An 18,832-nucleotide genomic window follows, 5' to 3' on the forward strand; every position below is an offset into this window, starting at 1 on the left:
TTTTTTTTCCGTGTAAATTCATTTTTTATTTCTTTCTTCGTTCCAGTTTTAAAAATATATATTGTCCAGCTTTAAAGTCCAGATATATTTAAATATCGCAATGACTATTTAATGATTGTTCAATATTAGTTGACGATTATTTTATAATTAATTATTATTACTTAATAAATTAAAAAATTAATAAATCATTTGATTAGCATTTAGATTCTGCGAATAACATTACTCCGCGATCTTTAAAATCTCGCCGGAATAGGTGTATTCGTATCATGAATATTTTTGTTTAACATGTTTCGAAATGAAATCTGCATTATGGTAAAAGTAAAGTGTTTATTTCAAATAATAATCATGTACAAATTTATAATTTCAAAAATATACGCAACAGTAAAATAAAATACGTTTTCAATTGATAGGTTTACCAGTTCCACAAATAATCGGCGGCAACAATGCTCCAGATGGTTTATATCCTTATCAAGTGTCACTGAGATATGCAAAGTTTAACCTGCATTTCTGCAGTGGAGCTATCATCAGCAAGAATTTCATTATTACAGCTGCGCATTGCTTTAACGAGATGTGTGTTTTTTTCTATCAGACTCAAAATATCGCATATCTTCAGGGTCGCCAGCAATAATTAACAACATCAAATTTGGTTGACCGTATCTGGCAATTTTTATGTTTAAGCATCGCTACGTTTCGACCATGGGTTTTAGTCCTTTTCAAGCGATCTGAGATAGTCATGCACGGAAAAAAAATTAGCTGCTGTAGCTAAATAACTTAGCAAAATATTGAGCTATCACAACTAAAAATATTAGCTGTCCATTTTTTGCTAAGTTATTTAGCTACTACAGCAGCTAATTTTTTTTTCCGTGTGTACATAGACTCGCGTGTATTTTGGTGATGTAGAAAGAATTGTCGTTATAATCACGTAATGCTATACAAATTTTGTGTCGAAGTTTGCTACACGAGAACATTGCTTGAGAGATGACGGAGCATGACAGTCATGCTCCGTCATCTCTCAAGTAGTCTCCTACTCAAGTGAACTCCGACACAAAATTTTTGTTACATTAAAAACATTAAAACTGCCAGATACGGTCAACCAAATATAATGTTGATAATTACTATGATTTAACGGCACACATTGACCAGAAATTTTGATAAATATTAATGACAAGTATTAATTACAGACAAGTATTAATTACAATATACTATTTTAACAGAGTGATTCCGGTGGAGCGCTCGTTGCTGATAACACGTTGATTGGTATCGTGTCCTTTGGTAAATTTCAATGTGGAAACGGTTTCCCAGATGTATACACTAGAGTGTTTTACTACAGGGACTGGATTAACTCCTATGTAGGGATTTGATTCAACGACGATACCGCATCAGAAGTACCTGCCAATCGAATATCACGCTGAGATTCCTGACAATTGCGGCATTTATTAATTTAGAACATTGACGACTACTTGACTCATATTCTACTTAACAGATTATACACATAATACAATAAAAAAATTATTATTATTTAAGCATTTTATTTGGAGACGGATAATTGTTAAATAAACAAGTATATTTAGACCAGTATCTCAAAAATGCGTGATACGAAATAATGTCTTGATTAATTTATTTTTAATGAGAAACTATATGCCACTCTAGTAATGTTATCTCGTAATATTGAATACTCTTCGAATCCATCTCCAATAAAATATAAAAATATACCTAAAAATGTTTTATTAGTAAGAAATAATAGCGTTATGTGCAGTCTAATTTAACCACATTGTATATAATCTTATGCAAAAGCATCTTGTAAATATGTATTTTGAATAAATACAGCTGAAAAATAATACAATAAATACACCCTAAAATAATAATATAAAATTGTATAGTCACGGTGTAAAAGCGGACCTCTCCTCCTATCTCCCGGAAGTATAAAATCATAAAATAAATAGTGCTGATTCAAGAGAGATTGCGAGAGAAAAAAATATTATCATTTTGACGACACCATTCTGCGCACGCCTCTGTATATTACCTGCACGCAAAGATAACTTGCGGATCGATATAGTTATATTGATAATTTTGATCGACGGTTATATAAATCGAAGATAACGCATCTCATGCGCTTCAGTAACCATCACTATGTTTTCTATCGCCGGTCTCATACTCACGTTTCTAATATATCACAGTGCCCATGGTAAGTATATTTCTGAAAATCTTATTAATGAGAAGATGTAAATTGCGACCGTATTACAAGCTTTAACGCATCGCGAAAAATTCGAGCGCGTACAACAATTAACGATATTGATCGATTGATTGTTACATAACTTCCTTCGCGCACTTATCATCCGAATGAGTTGCATTTCGTCGTACAATCAGTTTCGTATAAGCGAAATTATCGCAATTATTTGACAAATTATCTGTCTAGCGCTTATCGTACATTTTAAAACGTATTATTCATTCATTTATCGCACAGCTTAAAAACGTTATGGTGATATAATCTTAGTCTATAACTTTCAAGATTTTGTTAAAATATTATATTAAGCGTATTGTTTTGTAATATATAATGTATTGACTCGTAACTTATTTTATATTACATATTTTATATTTTAAAGCAAAATTATTATCTACATTATTATATAAAATTGTTGAAATAAAGGAAGAAAATTAATATATAAAAAGACCCTAGTAATACATATAAGTATGCAGACAAATAAATATATTTTTAATCGGTAGGTTTGCCTGACACGCAAATCGTCGGCGGTGACGATGCTCCGGACGGCAAGTATCCTTATCAGGTATCACTGAAGCATACATTTGATGGAAAACATTTTTGTGGTGGGGCCATTGTTAGCAAGAATTATATTCTTACCGCAGCGCACTGTTTGAAAAGGTATGCATGTCCTCTCTTTCTTTCAGTCCAAAACATTCAACTGTCTAATCCGAATCTCTAGTCTGTTCTTATCCGGATAATTAGTGCATTTTGTACATTTATAATTTTGCAGAAAAAGACAGCATTATATACCGTCAAAATGCAAATTTAATGGCACAAAATTATAAAGAAATGAGAAATCTAGAAAAGTATTCAACAATTTTTAATATTTATAAGAAATGTATGATTTATATGTTTATACATGCATAATCCAGACATTTAGACGTATGAAGAGTCATTCCATATATACATATATGTACATAGTTAAATAAATATAATAATAAAAATTTGATCTTTTGGACTAGCTTTTAAATTAAATACATGCAAAGTAATCATAATCTTTACTGATTGTTTTAGTGTGCCCCATCCAGCCAATGTTCTCATCAACGTTGGAACCAATCTTCTTTATGACGAAAGTACACTTCGAGTTACGTATGCAGCGAAAAACATAATAAAACACCCTGATTACAACGACACACTCAGGAGTAACGATATTGGTTTAATTGAGCTAACGGAAGAAATGAAATTCAATGATAACATCAAAGAAATTAATTTGATCTCTAGCGACGAAAAGTTTGAAGGTGTTGATTTTATAGTTACTGGTTGGGGAAGAACCTTGGTAAATATAAAAATTATTAATCTAATGTCTCATTTAAAACTTATCTAAAATTAAACAAGAGCGAATTTTGACAAGCATCTTTTCAAGGACGATGTATATTCTTTATCATTTTTATTTCAAAACCAGAGTATCAGGCATTAAGTTAAAACACTTTTTTCAGCCGAACGTAGAATATTCACCTCGCCTACAACAAATCGTAGTGAAAGGATTTAACCAAACGAGGTGTGCCGAGACGTACAAGCATAAGGGTATACAAATCACCGATCGTCACTTATGCACCCATCTGGCGTATAGTGTAGGAGTGTGCCAGGTAAGTACATAATCGTACACACGTTTATCTCGTGGCAACCTTTATCCCGCTAGAAATTATAAAAAAGAAATACAGTAAAAAAACGAGTAATCGTCGTTGTTTTATCAATCGTTGATATCAAGTTGATAAGATATTGACGAATGAAATTTCTATCGTTTAGATAATTTTTTAGAATTAGAACTAATTCTGATAGAAAAGCAATTAATCACTTTATAAAAAGCAACTTTAAAGATTATTTACGATACTTGCCGATATCTAGAGGTTATCGATAAAAAATCTAGAGATATACCGATAAAAAATGCTGGCGAGCGTTAATTATATTAAATACACTCGGTAGGGTGATTCCGGTGGTGCGCTCACTCTTAACGGCAATCTGGTTGGCATCGTGTCCTTTGGTTCATGCGCCTCAGGCGATCCGGACGTATTCACCAGGGTGTTCCCCTACAAATCGTGGCTCCATGAGTACATTAATGCAGGCAACAATCAACAATTGAACATTCTTCTCGGACTTGTTACAATGTATCTCTGTGTACATTTATCGTTGTAGATACGTATATTTCGTTGCGCGCGCCAGTGACAATTTTAGTTATTAATGAATATTGCGTGAGGATGAAACTGAAGTACTTGAGAAAATATAGTTATGGATAATGTATTATAATTTATGAAATTTCTTTCTCATATACATATATTATATAGCCTATATATAAAGCTTTTACGAAACTTTAGTTTTACGCCAAGAAAAAAGTCAGAAATTCGAACAAATTAAAAATTAAGCTCTTTCTGTAGAAATATAAAATATATTATCGAATTATATTCTGTAACGCGCGAGATTGAAATTAATTTATTAATTTATTGGACGTACAATTTTTCCGAAGATTCTTTAGAAATATACGTACACACAAAAAGAATATTTCCAGAATATCTCCAGAAAAGATATAATAAGTTGCGAAATATTAAATTAAGGCGTATATAAATTGTCGGATATTTTAATGAATAATTAAAACGTTATATTTTTTAAAAAGAAAAAGCTTATTTAACAAACTAAGATTCATTAGCACTAAAACATTTTTCCAATAATTTTACAATAAATAAATACTATTTCGAGAGGAAATTTGTATTTTTAAAATCAATAAATTGTTTTACAGCTCTTCCTCTCTCTCCCTCCCTCTTCTTCTCTCTCTTACTTTTTAAAAATTGTTTTTAAAAAACAATCCAAACGTTTGAAACCATAGTAATCTGTATAAATTCGATAAATAAGAAGGATATGATCAGATTTCATAGTTCATTTCATTTAACTTTATTATATGTTGTTAAAATTACAGATTAGCGAATCCTTTCGTCGTTTAACTAATTATAAGATCTTCTACTAAAGTTCTTAAAATACCATTATCGATTAAAGTTTTACTGCGTAACTTATTTTACAAAAGTTTCACAATAAAATTTTGGAAATCAATGTTACACTGTTCTTTTATTAACAGCGTTAATTGCATTAATATCAAATAAGACGCAATCAAACAATATATATAAAGATTTAAAACTCTCCAACAGATGATAGACAGTTCATTATTTATCAAAGCTTATCGAACTGATTAATTGATAAAATTAATTAAGTACTCAGCTTTGTATCCTCACAGCAATTTAATCTGATCTAATTAAATCTCTGGAAATGACAAGACAATTTCGAAAAACACAAGCAATTAGTAGATATGTATCTTCTACAAAATTTTATTTTTATAAAAAGCTTTTTCTTCGCCTCCACTCGCAAAATGTAATTAAAATAAATATAACGCGAAGTAAATTGTTTTTTTTTATACATATACATACTGTGTATACTTGAATTTCGAATTTGGATTAATTCTACACTGATTTATCGATTAAAAATTTTAATCGATTAAATTAGTCACGATTACATGCATGATGATCGATTAATTGCGATTTTTTATTGATGGATTACTTTAGTCAACTAAATATTTAATCGATTAATGCCCAACACTGGTTATAATATACAGAAAACCAAGCTTATCGAGAACAATCTACTACAAATTTTGTTGGCAAAAGGAGTACATCGTAGCTTGTCAGCAAATTTTTATATTTTACAATTATACATATAATTTATATATCAGCAACGAAAGAATGTGAATCGCCAGTAGTTGATTAACGATGAAAAGTATTGTTAGATGACTTTAGGCTGGCAGATGGTTTTTCTTTATTTTAATAACTCTCCCGTGTTATCGACATTTCATGCATGCAGCACGGAACACAATCAAAATTGGGCACTGCATTACCCGCTTGAAAAATGGGCGTAGCACGGACACGCACCAAGCGGAGACTTTATCGGCAGTGCTTGAAAATGGGTGTAGCGAAATAGTTCGAAAAATAAAAATGGGCGTAAGGCGCTGGCGTCAACCGAGCGAAAACGGCGTGGCCGCTCTCGGGTTTCTCTTTGGTCAATGAATTTACTTAGGGATTTTAAGATGCTCATCAGGAGCAAAAATCTACCCGACTGATCCGGCAGCCCTGTTCCGCGGCATTATTTGCCCACGCTCGTCATAGCATAGGTCGATCGCGATTGGAGCATGCGCTGAAGCGGCCCCTCGTTCAGCCATTCCGGTTCCCTCCTCCGCGCGGGGGTGAACGTCATTCATGATTTAGTCGCCAGCGTTCGCGATCGCGGCGAGGGTTTATCGGCGCGTTCCCGGATATTCGCGTGTGGTGTTCGCGTATACGCGCGTAGAGCCGCGTAATCGAGGAACAGACCCGGGCTCCTTCGCCGCCGTGAAGTCGCGCGCGCTTCCCACGCCGCTCTCTCGCGCAGCACTCTCGGCACTCCGCGCGCGGTGCGGGACTGATCGATCGGCCGAGTGAAGTTCGCCGCACGCGGAGGACCCGTACGGCGCTGCTTCTCATCCACGGACGCGCGCGATGCCACCCGTCCCGTCGCTCTCCTGATACCCGACCCGGCCCGTCTCCACGATGGACTCTCCGCCGTTCTAACGGGGCGGTAAGGTAAACGGACCAAGTTCCAACGATAGCAGGCGGAGGGGAGATAAAAGACAGAGACAGAGAGAGAGAGAGAGAGAGAGAAAAAAGTGTGTAGCGCGCGCGGTAGTGTCCGTGTGACCGCGTGACAATCGATCGCGGGTGAACCTCTGGCGTCGAGTCGTCCGGCCCGACGAGTCCGACTCGAGATCCGCGCGACCACGGCGTTTCCCCGGAGAACGTGGACGAGCGAACGGCGCGAGCGAGAGAGGAAAACGGAGAGGAACGAGACGGAGCGCTCGGACGTAACGCGAGCTGCGCTCCTCCGTGGCGGACATGTCGACGTAATGGCGTCACGACTGTCTTTTTCGACTCCCCCCCGAGATAAATGCATTCCGCTCCTCCTGACTGCCGACTCCCCGTCGGAGTCTCGCGTGAATCCCGCGCCGTCCTCGGCCCGCGTAGGCGCCTAACCGGACACCCGTCCGCGTACTCGTCGCTCTCGATAGTCGCCCAATAAGGTTCAACCTGTGCCTCTCGCGCGCCGGAGCCGGGAGGAAAGTGGATACGTCGCGTTTCTCGTCGGGTTCTCGGGGTCTGCCTTGACCGGCCGCGCGGGTCCTGGTGGCGGACGAGCGCTTAACTTGCCCAATAGGTTAATCGGACGTGTAATCGATGGGTTGGCGAATCATGTAACGCGACGCACCTGCTTCGCCGGGCTCCCCCCGCCCCCGGGAGTATCCCAACGTGACCGAAACAAATTGATTTGCCCGTGACGGCAGGCCCGTTCGCGTCGTCGCGACTCGAAGAGGCAGCTCGCGAACTCGTGATCGAGGAGCTTGGTGGAGGGACGACTCGGGTCGATTTGAGCGCTCGTGAAAAGTGTATTTCCAGGTTTCGGAATTGTGCCTTTACGCGGCTGCTGAACTGCAAGGCCCGTATCCTGAACCCTCTTCTTTTTTAGCAATAAAAGCGTCTCTAAAAGCGGCTAGTAAACCTGATTGGCTACAAGCCGCTTTTAGAGGCGCCTTTAGCGATGAGAGAGGACTCGGAGCCTGAGATTCGAAGCGCGCGTTTTATAGATATAAAGCGTTTAAAGTAGACGAGAGGAACAACCTGAACCGACCTGAGTCATCCGTCCACCAAACTCCTGGACACGCGTATGAGGCTTGTCACTACTTGCGCCACGTGTGGTTCTCTTTCAGATGGCTGTCTTGTAGTGCCGATCGCACCGGTAGCACACGAGTCAGTGGCGCGACCACGTCGGCGTTGTAACATTGATGAACAGAAGATTTCGCATAAAGGCCCGTTCTACCACGTTGTAACGTCCGACTGCGAAGTAGTCCGGCGGAAATGGCGGACGAGTGCAGCGAGGCCAAGTCGGTAGGACCGTCCTCGCCGAGGAGTCCGCAGGGCGGCGGCAGCAACGGCGGCAAGCCCGGTAGCCCGCACTCGCCTAGGCAACCAAGACGTGTGAAGCTAACTCAGCAACAGTTGGACAGCTTGACTAAGGACGAGCTGGCGGCCAAATGGCATGAACAGGACTTGTATGTGGAGTGTCTAGAAGCTCAGACGGCAGCTCAGGAAGGTACTGAGATCACACGAGTGAGGCCACCTCACTCACCACATATCTTAATCGAATTAACGAATGCCAGAACACAACGGTCCTTTGTAAGAGACGGGACTCTCGTAGAGACGCTAAGAGTAGGGCTCGTTAGATCAGTGTTTAGGATACTATCGTTAAGTTGTCTACTAGGTTTAAGGTAGCGAGAGAGAGAGAGAGAGAGAGAGCTTTAGTAAATAAGTCAAATTCGGGTATAAATGTAGGCAACTACCTTTATCGCTCTATGAGGGAGCTTAGTACGTGCGATCGGATTTTATGTATCTGCACAGAAAGTACTAGAAAGATTGAAAATGGAATTGAGATAATGTTGCGCTTCATATACAATATAGTGATTATATTAGCATATCAATTTCCAAAAGCTACATTTTCTTGTGATGTGTATAGTGCGGGTAATTAAAGATTCGTATGTATCGCGGTGACGTAAGGCGATAATTCTCAAGGTATTTGTGAGCATGGGTGGAGTGACAGCCACACACACATATATATATATACATATATGATGTATAAAAAGGAATACGTTGAGTCCAAATTTTTTTGTGAGCAATTACATTATCAGCCTTAAAGAGCCGTAGTTAGCGAGTAAAAAAAAGTGCAAACGGCCAAGGGTAACAAGTGCTTATGTGTGTCAAGAAGCGTCCGTTTCTCTGCTCCGTCGAGATGCTGTGGGAGGCACAGCCTCGCTCAGAATGTCATTTCACAAGTGCCCTGTGCAGTGTGTCGCGTATATCTCAGCAGTGTAATAATTATACTGCCGAAAATGCGGGAGAGTGTGTGCACGTGCGTGGAAAGTAAATTTTCGGAAAATACCGAGTTTCTAGTTAACGAAGGGATCAGACGAAAAAGCAACGTTTGATATGACGGCGCTGAATTTACGGCTCAGAGGAATAATAAGAGTGGACCCGTGGTCACCCCTTTGGCCTGCATAACACTGCACCTGGGGTGCGTGAAATTTAAATCTCGGTGAAGTACGCAACCACATTCGTCGTTACCAATTGGAACACTACACGATCCCAAATCCCATCGTCTGCCTCTCCCCTCCCGTCTGCTCTGTGGTATCCTTGAAATATTATCTTGTCCTTAAAAACCTCTTCTTCCATTTAGAGATAATGCAACTTTTAATTAACTGTATTCCTAGACCGATTGTCCTACTACATATTCTTATCTATGAATGCAACTTGTGCATGCATTTATACCTGCACCATAATATCCTGGTATCAGATACGAATTTCGAAAGTACATACCTGTGGGTTAAGCCCGGCCGGCGTCTCGTAACAACATCTGCGCCTGCAACAAGTACACGCTTGATTCTTGCGGAAGAAAAGTAACGTCCACTCTTGGTCACGGTGGAAGTACAGAGAGTCTCACAAATGGCACGTCGCAACGACACCAAAGATCAAAGTATGCGCCAATTAACAATGTCAGTTGTCAGGCAGTCATAGTCACGTACTTATAAAAGTATATTGTTTATTTATGTGCGCACTTAGGTTAAACTTATAAATAGTAATTTTTCACCAGTACACTTGGTTCCATCAAAAACTCTCTATTGATACATCATATATGCAAACTGTACGGAATATTCTATATAGTTAGAGTCTGAGATTTCAAATATTTCGTACAATTCAGAAATTTCTATCCTTAATCTAATTATATAAATGTTCCAGGAAACGGAAAGAAAATTCTTGATAATTATCAATATATATGCTATGAAGATACAGTAGAATAAGATACATGTTCTAACATTTCTTCCAAATAATGAATTCTTTTTATTAACACGTGTCTTAAAAAAAACTGTAGATACAACAGAACAATTTTTATATCCTTGTGAGGTATATATAAATGTATATTCAAAGATGATATGTAGAAATTATTATGATATTCTTTTCTAATCTTTTAATTCGTTTCATAAAGATGATTCTAAATCCTTACGTATAAATATTACTCAAATCAGAATTCACGCACTGGACATTTATATCTGCACATTCTTAATACAAATATATACAAATATCAAAAAAATTAAATTTGCATAAAGCATCTTTAAAAGACAGTCGGAAAAAAAAATAAGACAAAATACAATTGCTTGTTAGACTTTGGAGAAGCAAAACCAACTTGCAGGCTTAAAATAGTTGAAAAACTGATATATAAGCGCGCGCGCGCGTGTGTGTATGTATTACATCTCCCATGAGATATACATATTTCATAATTTCGCTGTAATTACTTTAATATATGGCGAATAACTTTGCTATTTTACAAGAAATATTTTTCTTGTAGAATATAAATATATACATACATCACAAATATATATGTAATAACTACTGCAATTTTAAGAAACACAGATACCGTTGAATAAGTCCTAGAAGTAGAAAAATTTATAGATTATTCCTTTATAGGTGAACTAGCTTCATTGAGAGAATCCGAAAACAAATACAGACAGCAATATATAGAAGCGTCCCACAGGGAGAAGATCTTAGTAAGGAGGCTTGCCTCTAAAGAGCAGGAATTGCAAGAGTATATTGTATGTAACTATTCTCAGATACATGAAAGTTTTCTAGTGCAATTTATCTCGCAAGTTTAATTTCTGCACGATCCTATAAAAAAAAGAGATTTATCTTTTTCATTGTTAGAATCAAATAACTGAAATGAAAGCCACCCAAGCTCCGTCCGCAGCTGCATTAAGGTCGGCTCTGTTAGATCCGGCTGTTAATATATTGATACAGAAATTAAGGCAAGAGTTAATAACGACCAAGGGCAAATTGGAGGATACACAGAATGAACTAAGCGCGTGGAAGTTCACCCCGGACAGGTCAGGAGAGCTTTGTGTGTTAATTGAGAGAGGAGTCATTACACGACACAAATTTTCACTAATTAAATATTTTATTTGCAGCAATACGGGGAAAAGGTTAATGGCAAAATGTAGATTGTTGTATCAGGAAAACGAAGAACTTGGCCGTATGATTGCCAGTGGGCGTATTGCTAAGTTGGAAGGCGAGCTTGCTCTGCAAAAGAGCTTCAGTGAAGAAGTGAAAAAGTCACAATCAGGTATCTCGTTAGATACGTTAACCGAGTTACAGCTGTTACTAATTTTGATCAAGCAGTTGTTACAATTATTACAATTCAAATTGGACTCGACGATGGAAACATTTCAATTTTAACTCATACGCGTTCTTTTGGTTTCCTTGCAGAATTAGACGAGTTTCTGCAGGATTTGGATGAAGACGTGGAGGGTATGCAGAGTACCATTTACTTTTTACAACAAGAATTACGCAAGGCCCGAGAATCGGTCACGCTACTGCAACAGGAGAATGCAGGGTTAAAGGCGAATACAAACGACAATAATTTATCGAACGGTTTGTCGCCGCATACGCCACCGATCAAGAAAGAGGAGCCGGAAGAAACTGCTGTACCGGATGCGAAACCTCCGAAACCGATAGAGGACAGTGATGTGTGCAAAGGTGTAAGGACTCCACCGTTAACGTCGCCCCAGAGTGAGCTTACCAGTGTCGAAAGAACAGAACGTGCAGAGAGAAAACTTAATCAAGCCGATCATAATGACGAGAGTTCCAGCGACTCCGCAGCGTTAATTATTAAGGTCGAGAATGAGGAACTTAGTGATAGGGAGGAGGAGCAGGAGGAAAATCGGAACAAGCGAATATTGAGGAGTAAAAATCACAGTAGGAATAGTGGTAAATCGAACGGGGAGGAGGTGATAACGCGAACGACGCGGGGTAGGGACAGGATAAAGAGGGAGAAAAGTGCAGCCAGTAGTGATGATGAAAGGACGCACAAGAAGAAACGGAGGGAGAGTATTCTTTCTCTCGATTATAACGAAGCCGACGACGATGCGCTAGTTTTAACCAATGGCGAGACTCTGCAGAGTGATCCGGAATGAGCGATTATATTCTAGGTTGATCTTGGAGGACATTAACCACACGCGTGGTTGAGAATCGCGATATATGTATATGATTTAACATCCCCACGTTACTACTATGTACAAAATTTTTCATCTAAAGCAACGCCGGCTATTTACAAGATGAATTGTTCGAATAAATAAATAATTAGTCATAAAGAAACGTAATTTCAGTACCTGTATTCGTGATAAACTGCAAAGGATAAATATTCACATTGGTCTCTAAAAAACAAACACAAAAATGACAAGTCTGTAAATACTCTTATACCACTAGATCACTATAACGTTCACGTTTACGTCGAGTTACTTGCAAACGACCAAGTTGCGTATTACATTACAAAGATATATCGGACGAAAAATCTGAATAGGTTTAATATAATTTATTACAGTCGAACGCGCTGTAAGGGAAATTAGAACAATCGAATTTCGTTTATATTTTGTAAATTTATTGTATTAAAACTATATAAAAATCAGCAAGGACTTTGATTAATCAGTAAATGAAAAGGACAATCCGTAAGATATTGTCAAGAATTAATCAAAACTGACTATATTACATAAATAAATTCTAATACCTTCACGAAAAGAAAGAGGCGCGCCGTGAGATTTTCGCATGATTACGTACGTAACGGTCCGATGTACATATGTATTTCCGTGCAATGTGAGGCGTATATCGATCCCGCGTACAATATGCGTTTTCGTTTTGCGTTTTTATTAAACAATTGGCAAATAACAAAGTATATAACGTTAGTCTTAGCATCGCATACGGATTGATCTCACAGACTGATACATTTGAATTTACATTGTTTATTTTCTCTAAACTAAACTTTTGTAGCATTTGATATATTTTATATTATCTATATATGCAAATTTGTTTTGTGTCGTCTCTCGGAAAGATTTGCGCCTTCAATTTCGTTCCACGGCGGTCTATGCTGCGAGAGAAAAAAATAAGAGGATATCAAAAGTTGCATTGGGGAAAAAAATATTACGAGTCACGCACGATACGTTCCATCCCAAATTTTCTGTACAGTGCCATTATTATTCTTGTCTAGATATCGATGCTATTATGACTTCAGGGCCACAAGCGACGGAAGATAGAGCCTTTTTCTTACGCACATTTTGCAATCGAAGCATATGGTGTCTTCTTTTCTTTAAATAATTTTAAGAACGATTGAAAGTCACCTTGTATTTCGATGAGAGTTGAGTGAAATTTTTTACACGTTCGCCTTTTTGCTTACGCGATGTAGAACGTCCGCGTGCTACACTCACCGCTAAAAGTATGCTAACACATGAATTGTGAATATCTTCAACTGCAAGACATGATCATTAAAGGATTCCTTATTCAGACTGAAGATATGTTAATTTCCTTCCATTCCACGCTTGGCATTTAATGATACGATCGCGTGGCAGAGAAGCGCCGTCTTTCGAAGAAATAGAAGAAGATTTAACAACTTCAAGGGAACAATTCTTGATTAGCGGGAAAGGATAAATCGGTTCAATGTTAACTTGACAATTTCAAGGAAACAATGCTTGATCAGCAGGAAAGGATAAATCGGTCCAACGTTAAATTGAACGCATCGCATTTGGAAATTCAATTTTCAAAAGAGGGTACGTTTGCCGCCGGTTCCATCGATCGATCTGGAATTGGAACACGTCGGTTGCCGATGTGCCGGCAACTTCAAATGCCCATCTGGAATGGAAACTGGGTGAGTAACTTCATCTCTTTCTGACTGTCCCCTTGGAAAAAGATAAAGCCGCTCATTTTTAGCATTTTCACAGTATTGTGTAAGCTACAGAATTGCGAATACCATCGATAACGCGACCCTACGCGCCCCACGACGTCGGTATCGCAGCGAACTCGGCGAACAGGTTGAGCCAGCTCGCGCGCGTATCGCTGGCGGTTCTCAATGGTCGCGGTGGTGTAGAACCGTGCGGTACCGTGTAGAGACCGTAGAACCGTGAGCGCGGAATCACGAGCGGGTAGAAACCTCCTGTTTGGAAGAGGATAGTCAGGACACGACTGCCCGAGACAGCAACACAGCTCACTCCTCGCCCCGACTATGTTCGCAGCAAGGCGCGCTCTTATCTCCAACACGATGTAAGCGCAAACGACAGCCGCCACTCGGGCTCCGCCGCCGTTGTTTTCGCATTATGTAATTTCTAACCTGGCGCGCGCAACGACGTTTCACGGACGCGTCCGCAGCCCGTGGTTGCCGAACTTTTCCCCCGTTCGATGAGCCGGCGTTAATGATTTGCGTAAAATCGTGAATCGTGACCTTTCGTACCCCGCACGTACCAACGCGGGGCTGGCGCGACGCGCTTCACAGCTGATTGGCGGATCGTCAAGAGAAATAAGTTTCAGTTTCACCTTTTCCTCGAGACTGATTCTGATTGTGCAAGGTTTCATTTTTACGGACAATTTAACCGCTGGAACGTTATTTCGCAAGAGATACGTTTTTTTTTAGTGCTTTCGTACACAGCCGGTGGTGTTACCTTTAACCCTTTCATTTCGATTGTTTTGTTTTATTATTATCTCCGTGCGTCGTATCATTCTTTATAATTGGTTATCTGGAAACACGAGTCGTTTCTCGCAAACTTACAGCGGGTAGAAAAATTATAAGGAAAGTCCCCTATTACGAGACAGGCTCCTAATATGAGATAGCGGAGTTTCCGCTAAATGTAAATTGTGTTGCTTGCAGTGTTTATGTGAACTAAGAGAATTGCAAAGAAATAATACACGTATCTTTGAACAGAAGGGAAAAATGTTCGAATTAGAAACAAGAGAGCAAAAATGTTTACTTGGGTGTCGCCTGGTGTCACCAAACGTCGCTTAACTTTAATCGTAGTTTAATTCGCGCTTGTCTCTTTCTGGAGTAACAGTTGGTAGGAGACAACGAATTAAGCCAAGCTTAAAGTTAGGCGACGTTGGCGAAACCTTATTGTATTTGTTATTTCGTAATAGACGATTGCTGGCGATTGTTTGGTACATGTGTATACCAAAGTGGGTCAGAGTGTACACTCGGCGTCATGAATGCTTTTGCACCTGAAAATAGCCGTTGAGTTGAATGTGTTCCGATAGAAAAGGTCATTTTACTCAAATAAATGTTCCTATTGGATATCCTTTTAGCGTCTCTCCCTGGTACACTTTGGTGTGTGCACCAAACAGTCGCCAAAAGTCGCCTGATGTAATACTATTTTTTACTGTAAAACATTCACAACGGTGTAATCTAACGTTACGTTGTCGGTGACTGACACAGCAAGGATGTCTTCGCGAGGTCGAAGCACTCGCTCCCGGATATGCCGTACGACTACAGGGCTCTGGAGCCCATCATATCCGGCGAAATCATGGAGCTCCATCATTCCAAGCATCACGCAACCTACGTTAACAATCTGAACGTGGCCGAGGATAAAATGCGGGAGGCGGTCGCGAAAGGCGACGTTAATACGCAAATCGCCCTGGGCCCGGCTCTCAAGTTCAACGGCGGTGGTCACCTCAATCACTCGATCTTCTGGTGCAATCTCTCGCCCAATGGTGGCAAACCGGATGGTAATACCCAGAAACGAGCGGATTAAACTCCTTATCGCATAAATAGATTCTTTAATTTATAAAAGAGATGTCCGCAAACGACTTCGAAATTGAAGGATCCTATTTCTTTATTTCGTGTAACGTCAGTCGGAAGGTAACGATTGTAGTTTACGTGATGGATGAAGTATCACCTCTTTTTAGCCGCTCTTGCGAAGCAAATCAGCAAAGACTTCGGCAGTATGGAGGATATGAAGACGCGCTTATCCGAGATGACCGTGGCAATTCAGGGCTCCGGTTGGGGCTGGCTCGGTTACGATCAGAAGGCCAAGTCGCTGAGGATAGCGACCTGCGCGAATCAAGACCCGCTGCAAGCCACGACCGGTCTCATTCCTCTCTTCGGCATCGACGTGTGGGAACACGCCTATTACTTGCAGTACAAAAACGTACGGCCCGTCTACGTGCAAGCAATCTTCGACATTATTAACTGGCAGGATGTGAACGCGCGCTTCAAAAACGCCACCGGTTGCTAAGGATTTACAGAGTCGTCTAGCGTTTAAGTCTGGTTTTTTTCCAGATATTGAGAGGTTTTCTAGAGTGGCGCTTGTATCTAGGACCAACAGGTATCATCAGGAACTTTTGACACACTTAATTCGCCTGTGATTTCACGCTTTTCTTTTGTACGCTATATTCGACGTAACTAGGATCGAGTTACGAGTAAAACGGATGTGTAAAAGTACATTCATTTAGAACCTTGTCTTTAATATAAAATGGAAATCCGTTTTTATTTAGTAGCAATAAAATTAAGGGGACACATAACTCCAGAACGATTAATTCGTACAGGTTTAATCCTCAGCCTATACACTCCTCATCAAAATAGACAACAAAAATTCATAATTACTTTTCAATCAAACGAAAAAGTCTCTAAGTTTCAGGCAGCTTAATGATGGACAAGTCGTAGAACAGAGTTCTTTCCAAAATGATCGTCAACATCAGGAAAGTCTGATATGACACACTGCAGAAAAAGTGATCGCTGTGTAATCGGTTCTTTCCGCATGATTCCCTTTATTAGAATGTAATTTTTTAAATAAAATTATTAACTTTACGCATAGACATAGTAAATATAGACTGAGCGTCCCATTGAATAAGCTGAAGCTTGTGAAGAGAGAGAGACAGGGAAGATTTAAGAAGACTCTTTCTCTGCTTCACCATCGAATCAAAGGTGACGCAGGCACGATTCTTTTCCTTTACGATGATGTAAGACTGAGAAAGAAAGTTCGCTTAAATCTCTCTCTCCCTTCACTAGCTTCAGCTTATTCAATGAGACGCTCAGTCTATATTTACTATGTCTATGACTTTACGCTTCTCTTTTAAACAGTAAAATTATCTTCGAAATCTATGAGCGTCGCTGATAAGGAAGTTCAACGGAATTGAGAGAAATTTACAAGAATTACGAGGACTTTATGACTTATTTAACAGGAAACAACGATAGGTACACTAGGAATTTTTAGCGAAGAAACTGCAACTGCAACTAGATGCATTTCAAATACATTAGATCCGAAGACTTTTATACAAATTCAATTGTTTGTCAGATGAAGCTACGAAAAATACTTTTATATTGGTAACAACTTATTGCATGTACAAGATTTATCGATAACAAGGTAAATATAGTTTAAGTTTAACAAGTTCTTTGTTTAACAAGGTATTAAAATTATTTTACTGAAGAGTATATGATTACGTTTGGACTCTAGGATGGTGTACGCGTTTCGGCACACAGTGCTTTCATCAGCGCATATAGCTTACAATATACTACGAATATACATAAATAATTAAATATATAAGTATAGTTTACATGCAAACGGTGAGGCATTAGCAAGACTAACAGCTTAAAAATATTTACATAAAATGGACAAACGTAGAGCACATGAACATATATTTCTACTCGAAGCAAATTATTCCTTTACACACCGATTAAAACATCTCGTCGTTCACGTTGCGTAAATAAATAAACCGAGATAAAAAAACTACGAATCTCGAAGCTTCATAGATTAACGAAATTTCCAAGACAAGAGTTGGTTCGCGCGGGGACGGCGATGCATCTCGAAGACGGAACGAGCCGCGCGTCTCGGAGCGACACTTCCGATAAATCACGTCGACCGCGCGGGGGGTGGGGAAACAAGGTTATGTTTGGGAATCGCCAGGCTATGATTCATCCGGCTTTCCAGGAGGAGCAAGGCGCGCGTTATCTGCGCGTGTGCGAGATCGCGATCTTTATCCTCTCTCGCCGCAGAGAGCGAGAGCGCGGATACCCGCGGGCGCGAGAACGAGTCCGAGGCGCGGAGCCCGCTCGTTCGCAAGCAACGCTCGCCGCGAAGAGCGCGACGGGCATAGGAGCCACGCGAGGCAAGAGGGCAGGCGCTCGTAGGCCGTGCGCGAGCTTCTCTCGCGCGCGCGAGCGACTCCGATAATCGATCGCGGGCGTCGGGGGCCGCCGCCGCCGCCGCTGCCGCGCCGGAAAAGTCGGGCAACCGAGTGGCGTCGCGACACACACAGCGTGCACACGCTCGTGCCGCGCTCTCACCGCTTCCGCGGAACGTACCGTCGGACCCAGTCGGAGCCAGTATGGCCGTAGGACCTCAGCTGTTTTCACGTCACTGCCTACGTATCTGGTGAGTCACTCTGGGACTCTTCTTCTTTTTTTTTCCTTTGTCTCGTTCGCGCCCACCATTCGCGGCACTCGCCTCTTCCTTTCTCTCTCCCCCTCTCGCTCCCTCTCGCTCGTGACCAGACCTGTCACACGCGCGGAGCCGAGCGTGCGTGCGTATGTGCGTATGTGCGTGCACGACCGCGCGTCTTTACGAAGCGCCACGCGAACGGCCTCGCGGGCGCAACATCGCGCCGTGCGACCGCGACGGACGATCATTTATTTAAACGGCCGACCCCGTCATCGTTATCG

General features: G+C 40.3%; 4 protein-coding genes across 17 annotated transcripts in view; all 4 read left to right on the forward strand.

Moving 5' to 3' along the window:
* LOC105565403 (chymotrypsin-1-like) overlaps positions 1-4,667 on the forward strand; it is a 7,503-nt gene extending 2,836 nt beyond the window's left edge. Inside the window, exons 2-7 of the mRNA XM_012018558.1 lie at positions 453-456; positions 2,111-2,185; positions 2,725-2,881; positions 3,278-3,539; positions 3,700-3,849; positions 4,187-4,667. Of these exons, the coding sequence (XP_011873948.1) occupies positions 453-456; positions 2,111-2,185; positions 2,725-2,881; positions 3,278-3,539; positions 3,700-3,849; positions 4,187-4,396 (858 nt within the window). The 3' untranslated portion in view covers positions 4,397-4,667. The remainder of the gene's footprint in view (positions 1-452; positions 457-2,110; positions 2,186-2,724; positions 2,882-3,277; positions 3,540-3,699; positions 3,850-4,186) is intronic.
* A 1,793-nt stretch (positions 4,668-6,460) lies between these two features.
* LOC105565405 (pre-mRNA-splicing regulator female-lethal(2)D) lies at positions 6,461-13,705 on the forward strand. Of its 4 annotated transcripts, none has more exons than XM_012018560.1 (6): positions 6,461-6,855; positions 8,034-8,416; positions 10,840-10,964; positions 11,074-11,252; positions 11,334-11,488; positions 11,632-13,705. In XM_012018560.1, exons 2-6 carry the CDS (start codon positions 8,182-8,184, stop codon positions 12,336-12,338), a joined length of 1,401 nt encoding a protein of 466 aa, XP_011873950.1. In that variant the 5' UTR covers positions 6,461-6,855; positions 8,034-8,181; the 3' UTR covers positions 12,339-13,705. The 4 variants fall into 4 exon arrangements, with proteins under 4 accessions (XP_011873950.1, XP_011873952.1, XP_011873953.1 ...); XM_012018562.1 differs by having other exon boundaries at positions 6,461-6,850; XM_012018563.1 differs by lacking the exon at positions 6,461-6,855 and adding an exon at positions 6,928-7,172.
* A 543-nt stretch (positions 13,706-14,248) lies between these two features.
* Positions 14,249-16,693, forward strand: LOC105565406 (superoxide dismutase [Mn], mitochondrial). The gene is made up of 3 exons (XM_012018565.1): positions 14,249-14,451; positions 15,611-15,900; positions 16,081-16,693. Exons 1-3 carry the CDS (start codon positions 14,414-14,416, stop codon positions 16,407-16,409), a joined length of 657 nt encoding a protein of 218 aa, XP_011873955.1. The 5' UTR covers positions 14,249-14,413; the 3' UTR covers positions 16,410-16,693.
* A 1,497-nt stretch (positions 16,694-18,190) lies between these two features.
* The window catches only part of LOC105565407 (kinesin-like protein unc-104), a 31,585-nt gene continuing 30,943 nt past the window's right edge, over positions 18,191-18,832 (forward strand). For 9 of the 11 annotated variants that reach the window (XM_012018566.1, XM_012018571.1, XM_012018569.1 and 6 more), the window contains exon 1: positions 18,192-18,545. The gene's annotated coding sequence lies outside the window, so the exon portion shown is untranslated. Of the gene's footprint in view, positions 18,546-18,832 lie in introns of all 11 variants that reach the window. The other 2 variants (XM_012018570.1, XM_012018578.1) reach the window with 2 other exon arrangements.

Source organism: Vollenhovia emeryi, unplaced genomic scaffold (assembly GCF_000949405.1).
Source record: "Vollenhovia emeryi isolate VEMERY1.0 unplaced genomic scaffold, V.emery_V1.0 DF939152.1, whole genome shotgun sequence".
In the NCBI taxonomy this organism is placed as follows: domain Eukaryota; kingdom Metazoa; phylum Arthropoda; class Insecta; order Hymenoptera; family Formicidae; genus Vollenhovia; species Vollenhovia emeryi.

Bases quoted from the DNA above. Each gene is read 5' to 3' on its own strand.
- LOC105565405 (XM_012018560.1), top strand. From the start codon at position 8,182: ATGGCGGACGAGTGCAGCGAGGCCAAGTCGGTAGGACCGTCCTCGCCG. The intron at 11,253-11,333 runs GTCAGGAGAGCT...TTTTATTTGCAG, and splicing joins TGGAAGTTCACCCCGGACAG to CAATACGGGGAAAAGGTTAA. The intron at 11,489-11,631 runs GTATCTCGTTAG...GTTTCCTTGCAG, and splicing joins AGTGAAAAAGTCACAATCAG to AATTAGACGAGTTTCTGCAG.
- LOC105565406 (XM_012018565.1), top strand. From the start codon at position 14,414: ATGTTCGCAGCAAGGCGCGCTCTTATCTCCAACACGAT. The intron at 14,452-15,610 runs GTAAGCGCAAAC...TGACTGACACAG, and splicing joins GCTCTTATCTCCAACACGAT to CAAGGATGTCTTCGCGAGGT. The intron at 15,901-16,080 runs GTAATACCCAGA...ACCTCTTTTTAG, and splicing joins CAATGGTGGCAAACCGGATG to CCGCTCTTGCGAAGCAAATC.